We start from the raw sequence: 8,552 nt of genomic DNA, 5'->3' as shown, positions 1-8,552 counted from the left end.
CATTCATACAGATTTTGTGTTTAATAATACTGACACAGGATCAAAGAATCAAGTGACTTCAACGCTCTGCTAGTAACTACATCCCAGACCTGTGACACTCAGAGCTGAAGAGTGACCAGGACAGCTACAACTACACTTAGAAATCACACACTCGAATTTGATGTTCATGTTAAACACTAAAGAGATGTCTTTTTCTAAGTGAAAACATTAGAACTTTTTGGTTTAAAATCTAGAAGAACAATTTATTTATTTATCTTTAGCTATCAATTTATAAAAACAGAGGGAAGCATCATTTAAATATTTTTGGTAACTTCTATAGTAAAAATATGATGTTTCAAACTCAGATGGTATTCTAGTTTAGAAATTCTAGATTTTTAAATGTTTAGAAATATACTTCTGAAAATAATCCATCTTACATGTGTGCTAAAAGAAACCCCAACTTCTTTTAAATTCTCATCTATAGCAAGGGGCCAGGGCAAATTATCTCAGACAGGCAATTCAGTAAAGAGATGCTAACAAAAAGCAAACTGATGTATCAAGTGTAATGGTGATTAATACCCAATAAGGTAGATCTCGTTTTCATGAGAAATTTTATAGGTTTGATCCTTAGTTACAGATAAGCAAATTTTAATTAATCAAGACAAATAGTAGAAAAAGCATTTTATTTATATGGAAAAAGCTACTGTAAGATCTGTAAAAGGTGTCAATATAATATTGCCTATACAGAGAAAAATTCAAATGTGAATAGCAACAAATAAAAGTTACATATCTTCCTACTTAGCAGTGCAATTAATTCACATTTTAATAAATTTAAGTCAAGTATAACAAAAATCAAAACAAGTGTTTCTCCATAATCAGTATACTGAGAATTACAGTGTAAAGTTCATTTCAGGTTTAAGAAATCTGCAATCAATCTACAGAATATCCTAAGACAAGGGAGACACAGTTAATTCATTTAATTATCAGCGGTTTGGGGTTTTCAATACTGTTCACAGGAAAAACATAATGAGTTGACATACACGTAAATAGAATATATTTAGTCTATACAGTAAAAAAATACAAATTATAAAGTGAGCTAACAAAGAATGAAATCTGAATACAGATTTATAAAAGTGACGACTTCTCAGACAACACATACAGTATTTCTTATGTAAAAACATCTAGTTTCAGCAAAAAATAATTTGGTTGCTTTTCAGCTGCACTGTAGATCTTGTAAGCTGAAGACGCATGTGTCCAAGTCCCTTAAAAACCACGATAAATGTCCTCCTTGATACATACAAAACGATAAATGCTCTCATCACAGTCTGAAGGGTATTTTTGGAAGTTTTCGTCTTGCTTCAGAAATACATTTAAAATGGGTAAAAACCAAAGGGTTTCATGATACAATGAAACAGTAAATAGTGCTCAATTTACTGCTAAGGTTGAAAAAAATCTAGATTTTACAGTACTCTGTTATATAGGAAAGGTTTTTTTGATTTTACATTGCATATTTCTGAGTCCATTCTCTTGCATGTCTGTTGTATCTGTAGGCATACAAAAAACATAGTAAAATATACAAATCTAACATTTCATAAGTACTGCCTATGAGAACTACATGTTCACCTTCTCATGCCTTTTGAGATGGAGTCTCATGTTGCCCCAACTGGCCTTGAACCTGGAATTGTTCTGCCTCAGCCTCCCACGAAGCTGGGGTTACAGGCATGTACCTCACACCCAGCCCCTCTCACGCTTACTGGCAATAACCATACCTACACAGACCACTGAGGAAGTGTGACAAAGACTCCTGCATGGATAAAATAGAAAGCTCAAGGTTTTTTTTTAACTCACAAATTATCTGGAAAGTCATACACAGATGTACTTAAAATATAAAAAAGCAAAACATAGAAACCAACCTGTAATAGAAATCTATGAAAGCCAACTCTGGGTATTATCTGCAAAGTGTAAATAAACTATGGTCAAGTAGCTTTCACGCAGCTTGACAATAAGGTTGGTCCAAGTAGGTAAAGAGCTCAATTCCCTTCCCAGGAAGAGATAAGAACACAATAGACAACCATCTCCATTCACTCAATTATTTCATTTATAATCCACTGCCTAGAATTATAAGTAGATATTGTGCAAATGCTACACATGCACTACTAAACAATAAATGGAAAAAGCCAAAAATTCTCTATAAAAAGAAAGGTCTACTTCACTAAAAAGATAAATTTAAGCATAATTAAATGTACTTAAAAATATAAGGATAATATCCCTGGCAGACTGTACAGAGATACACTCAACTGGAAATTAACAGAAATGAACACTTACTTTTCTTTGTCTGATTTATAGATTTGTGCAATATCTGGTACTAAGGGGTCATCTGGATTAGGATCACAAAGTAGAGAGCATATGGACAATAAAACTAGATTTAAAAGAGAACACTGTATTAGGCAATGATCCTTCTACTGTACACAAGTTACATATGAAAATAACTTTACCAAATATAGGTAGTGAAATTGTAACAAAAAATGAAAATATTTGCTGGCTAATACTGATTTTTAAAATTATAAAATTATTATAAAATATATGATAAAATAATATTTTTTGAAGTTTTACTCTATTTGAAATTTTTTTATTTAAAACTGTGAACCTCTAAAGTAGTATTAACTTCCCTGGCAAGCACAAGGGCCCGAGTTCAATCCCCGGTTCCACAAAAAAATAAATAAAAAAAATAAAGTAGTATTAACAACCTTTCAACTAAAGAATGCTTTACAAAAATATCAAATTATAATTAACAGTTTCAATCATTTTGGACATTATATGGCATTTTACTTTAGTTAAGCACAGACTATTTCAAAAGGAAGATTTCCAAGTTTTTTCTTGATCTTTTGTTCCATGTACCTTATTTGTGTTACATGCACTTAAGAATAATGTGAACTATCAATATATAACTTGTATATTAAATATAAACGAATTGCAGGACACTGGTTGCTGTCCTAAGCCAAGACCCTGATGGACACAGTTGCAGGTGGGAGCCACACCCCTGGCCCTCTCCTCTGCTGCGCACACACGCTGCAGCGGACGGAACCTCCGAACAGCCTCCCACTCACGCCTTCCTTCCAATACTATGCTCCTTTACCTTTCCTGCTCTCTCTAGTTCAGAAGTGCACTGCTAGAGCACAGGTTACCCTAAGTGTGGGCCACGGGGCGGGCCCGTGCTGAAGTACTCGAGGAGCGTCCCGAGACCCTGGGTTCAAGTCCCAATACTGGGCGATAAGAAAAAAGGGATATGGGGCCAAATGCCAAAGAAAAACCAAGTATTTCATCTTCCTCATTTTCCATCTGTCCATTAAAGCCTCAAAGCCTTGTACATTAAAGTGAGAGGACAGGTTTTCAGGGCTCAATTAGATCTTTGGAATGCAGTCAGACTAAACTCACATAAAGTAGCAAAATAACACATGTAGAATTAAGAGTAAAAAACAGATAAATCAGTGAGGTCTGAGCTTCCTAAGCAAGAGTGAAATTACTAAGTTCAGCATGGTGGTGCATGCCTGTACTTCAGCACTCAGGAGGCTGAGGCAGGAGGATTGTTGCGAGTTCCAGACCAGCCTGGGCTACAAAGTGAGCTCAAGGCCACCCTGACTGCAAAATGAGACCCTGTCTCAAAAAGACAAAAAATAAAAACAGAAGAGTGAAATTCCTCGTCCCTCTGTTCCTGCTGCTATGAGCCTTCGCCCTGATCCCACTGTTACCCAGTCAAGCCAAATGACTTAGGCTAAAGCAGCAGCTGACACTTGCCGAGTGCCCACTGGGGCCTGAGGCAGGCTGAGCCAGAGCTCGTGCACGTGGCGCTCACAGCCAGCTCACCACACACCAGGAGCCTGAACTGGCTAAATGCTCAAAGGACAGTTGCCAGAAGCCAGGGATGCTAATTATTTTTTTGTAAAAATCTGCCAAAGGCAGAAGATAAGTACTCAGCATCTGGCTGGCTGCCATTCCTTTTAAATGATAAGACCTTAGCTGATGTACCAAAGGACACTGATTTGTGACACCATTCCAGGAAAGAGCACAGTAATTTGAATAATCATTTCACACGGAATCGTTCTTTATTCAGTGCACAACAGATTCACTATGTGAAAGATATAAAAAAGTAAACTGGAATCTAAATGACCATTTACAGTAAGTGTTATAGGTCAGAAAACTTCCAGTCATAAATAACTGTCCTGAGAACATATGATTTAACTAATACTTAAAGTGGTTATGGCTGCAAACCTGGCTTCACATAAACTTCGTCATTTTTAAAAGGTACATATTCAGGTAGCATTTATTTAAATAATTAAGAAATGCCACAGGAACTCTCTATGAGAGCAGCCTTCTTGAATTTCAGAGAAGGGAAGGGTGGTTACTCCAGGGGCAGACTTCTGGCCCCCATGGGATTCCCCACCAGGCAGGCTCGCTTGTACTAAAGCCGCAAGACACCAAGAGTGCTGGCCCAGTAAGCAGGTTTGGTTCATAAAACAAAGTGGCTTCAAAGACCAATGCATGTAACTGACAATTTAGCGAACAATGTGATACAGCTGTGCAAGCTGAGATGCAGCATGGATTGTATGTCAGTCATCGTAACAATGCCATTATTGAAAGTTTACACTAACATTCTATCTTACTACATTATTTTAAAGTATAAAATACTGGATGTCTCTCCTTTCTAAACATTTATCAGCCAAATCTGGTGGGATTTTTTGGATGAAGAGAAAGAGCTATAAAGTTTTGTTCATTATTGTCAATAGGTAGTTCAATTCAATGAATGGGACAACTGGACCCCAAGGCTTTTTAATCCTATATCTTTTCCTTTTTGTCTTTTTGACAGAGGGTCTCACTATGTAGCTCAGGTTGGCCTTAAGCTCACTTTGTAGCCCAGGCTAGTCTCCAACATACAGTAATTCTGCCTCAGCCTCTCAAGTGCTGGACACAGGTGTGCACCACCATGCCCCACTCTTTTCCTCTTTTTAAAAAGACAAAATCCAAGCTAAAAGGGTGTCAATAGAGTTCTTCTTAAATTTCTACTTCTAATATTTTAAATCCCTCCTCTTTTTATCATTTACATTTGTCCACACATATTCTACATACCTCAAAGGCCAAGTATAAAACAGTAATATCAGAGCCAAACAAAATTAAAGTGGAAGGCACAGTTGATTGGTCTCTTAACAGCACTGGTCTCTAGAGGCTTGTGCTGCTTTTTTTCTATCTCACTGTTATCAGCAGTTCTAATTTTGGCGGTTGACATTACCTTTCGATACAGTCAAAGCTGGTGACCACTGCGACCTCAGGATATCAAGACAAATACTCCCGTTACTGTTTATATTTGGATGGTAAATTTTTGTTGTGAAAGCAATCTAAACATAAAACAACAGCGACAATCCATGAGTTATGAACACAACAGAATAAATTTGCTCTAGGATAAACATCTTCAACTTTACACAGCCTTAGAGCAGAAATGTATTTATGTAAATTGAATGAGTACCTACTTTGCGGTATAAGTAGTTCTAGCAACTGACAATTTACAAGTAAATAACTCCATTCCCCCATTGCTTCCCCCAAAGAACTAAGAAGTATTTTGGAATGCAAAGTAAGTCTACCCCACCTGGCAGGACTGGTAGAGTGGCATCTGAGCAATTAACTTGGGTTTCATCAGACCTTGAAGTAATTCTGTCCATGTGACTATCAGTCACATCTGGAAGTGCCTCCTGGCTCTAAGCACAGGGTGTTGGACCTGCTTCAGGGCCAACTTGCATGGCCTCAGCTTGCTGCCTGTCCTACCACATCCACCAAGATTCTTAATTTTCCCCAGGAACTGCTGTCCTGTGTCATACATATGCTTTCAATCAGTTGTTTTAAAACCTCTAACATAATTTTCCTGAGTGGCAGACCTGTTCATTCTTCTCCACTGTGGTATCCCCATCATTTGCTTCCTAAATCTCTAGAGCTCATTAAATAAGCTCATTAAACATGTCTTTATCTCAACATCTTTACTTCTGTATCTCCAAGTGTTGCAGGACAAAGTAGGTGTTCAATGAATGTTTATTGAATATTTTAAAAGACAAGTTTGGTTTTGCAAAGATAATCCCTTCTAGAAAAGTTTGATTCCTGACTATAAAAACTTCCCAAATTACATATACTTAAAGGGGGGAGCAGGAAACTAATTTACACAGTAGGTTGGTCTTTTGTTTTATAAACATACATGATACAATATTTGAGCGAGAGCGTATTTTTGAATCTGGTTTTACAGGACCATTTGAGCATGCTAATGTACCCATGGTCTTGATATCATGAAATCATCTCTGGAAAAACAGTAAAATCCCTGACACAGGAATCACATCAATCACAAGAATAAAAGTACCTTTGGTGGCTTAAAAGGATAGTCTGTCGGAAAGTGTACAGTGAGAAAGAAGACTCCGCCTTGATACGCGCTATCAGGCTGCAATAACAAGACAGATGCATCAGCGCTTGATTACTGCATTTATTTAACCAAATACTAGGTTTGAAAAAAATGCCATCTTATTTTAAGTGCTTTCATGACATATTATCAGTTTGAAAATACACAACCAGTGAGTCCTGAGTGCAAATCAGGGACCCTGAGAACAGATGGGCACCCCTTGCAGACAGGCAGGAGACTTTTCAACAATCATAAAGTTTGAAATAAAACAAAAACACAAACAGTGGTGTGATTTGCCAAAGAGATCTGTTCATGAGGTCAGTACATGTGAAGACTGCTGTGAGAAAAGATAATTTTCTGTAGCAGTAATCAATATAAAAAAGGGTCCTGCCTGGTACTATACTTACCTTTTCACTTATAAAATGTAAGTTCTGATGCTCAGACAGGCTCCATGAGTGAAGAGACCCAACTCAGCCCAAGAAATGGCTAAGAGCCACCTAATTTATCTCTCAACACTTTATTTAGTAACAGTTTATGAAATAATGTAGAAAATACAAAAAATCCCAAGAAGTAAACTCAATATTCATGGAACTATCAAATTAGAAATCAACATTAGAAGTTTTTAATTTGGTCATTTTTAAAATTAAATCAAAGATAGGTTAAAAAGAAAACGATAGAAAAACATACCTAAAATTCTATTTTAACCTCTTCATATTTAATTAAATATATTGTGATACTAATATTTTGGTAACAAAAGCAAAGACTTTTTACTTTAGTTTCTACTTATGTAGTAGAGGACTGTACTGTATAGTTACTTTTACTATATGTTTTTTAATTCTAGTTGATAAAAAATGACAAGGAATGTAGAAAATATAAGCAAATTACTATGATAAATATGGTCTGCTTACATATTCAAATGATTATGCAGATCATCTAAGAGTACATGTTTATTAAAATAAGAGAGGGCATGAATAACAATGGTGGTTATTTACTATGTATTTACCTAAGAAATATTTATGAAAGGCTAGCATTGAAATGGTAGGGGAAGAGGGCTGGCTTATCATGCCAGCCCCACCACTGGGGCACTGAGACAGCAAATGAGATTGGGCATGATAGCATGGGACTGTCATCCCAGCTCTTGGGAGGCTGTAAACAGATGGATCACTAGGAGTCCGATCTAACAGTGAGACCCTGAACACCCTGTATTCCCTTCCCTAAAATACAAAAACACAAAGTAAAACAAACAAACAAATGTAACAAATGGTAGGGGAGGCCTTTAATGACGGCATTTATGGTTCTTAGTAAGTAATAAAAAACATGTAGAAATAGGTAGGTTCTTACTGAAATTGCTATATAAAGAATGATCAAAGTATATGGCAAATGTTTAAATTTTTAAAAAATTATTACAGTATAAGACACAGTGCCATTAATCCCTGCCCCACACACCTCCCTTCTTTCTGCACACACTCATCCCATCGTGCCTGCCACTTCCTCAAGCAGTCACAGAAGTCCTCTTTGTGAGCATCTTTATGAGGTGGGATTGGAATTCAGTGGGAGACAGCTGAGGAAAAAAGGCTTGTAAAAACATCAGCACGCGTCCTCATCCATCTTACTCACCAGACCCGGCACCTGCAACTTCTGGCTCTTGTCCAAAGCCAAAATGACTAGGAGAGTCGCATGTTCTGCATCAATTCATGACACTGAGGCAGGCACAAAAGCCTGTGAATGCACTCAAGGGAAGAGGACTGGCAGAGCTAAGTGTGTTCCAGTACAGGGGGTGTACTTTGAGAGGGCTTCATGGACATGTGACTTTTACTGTTAATACCTTTTGAAACTTAAAACATTCATTGTATTTTTCAATATATCCTGTACGTTGCACTTTTACTCTTTAATGTAACAACTGAACAATTTAGCAATTTAAGATAACTCTCCAACAATCTTGTTTTGAAACTCAGTAAATTTTTATTGTTTTAAATGAAACAGAAGGCAATGTGCTTAAGAACTCCATTACTGTGTAGATAAAGCTCCTTTAGGAGAGGAGGGAGTGAGTGATGTGCAGCAAAATAAGCTACTTATTGTACTGCTGGTTTTTACTGGTCTATTGAAAGGAGCAGTTAATGCTTAACTTTTTTTTTGGGGGGGG

At 36.9% G+C, this 8,552-nt stretch overlaps 1 protein-coding gene across 1 annotated transcript in view; it reads right to left on the bottom strand.

Moving 5' to 3' along the window:
* Nucleotides 1-645: 645 nt before the first annotated feature.
* Ube2d1 (ubiquitin conjugating enzyme E2 D1) overlaps nucleotides 646-8,552 on the bottom strand; it is a 9,373-nt gene continuing 1,466 nt past the window's right edge. The window contains exons 3-6 of the mRNA XM_023706134.1: nucleotides 6,374-6,451; nucleotides 5,264-5,369; nucleotides 2,305-2,398; nucleotides 646-1,523 (exon numbers count right to left, since the gene is read on the bottom strand). Coding sequence (XP_023561902.1) covers nucleotides 1,478-1,523; nucleotides 2,305-2,398; nucleotides 5,264-5,369; nucleotides 6,374-6,451 — 324 coding nt within the window. The 3' untranslated portion in view covers nucleotides 646-1,477. The remainder of the gene's footprint in view (nucleotides 1,524-2,304; nucleotides 2,399-5,263; nucleotides 5,370-6,373; nucleotides 6,452-8,552) is intronic.

The sequence above is a fragment of the Octodon degus genome, unplaced genomic scaffold (genome assembly GCF_000260255.1).
Source record: "Octodon degus isolate 3935 unplaced genomic scaffold, OctDeg1.0 scaffold00240, whole genome shotgun sequence".
Classification (NCBI taxonomy): Eukaryota; Metazoa; Chordata; class Mammalia; order Rodentia; family Octodontidae; genus Octodon; species Octodon degus.
Note: the sequence above shows the minus strand (reverse complement) of the source record. Positions and strands in the feature narration are given on the sequence as shown.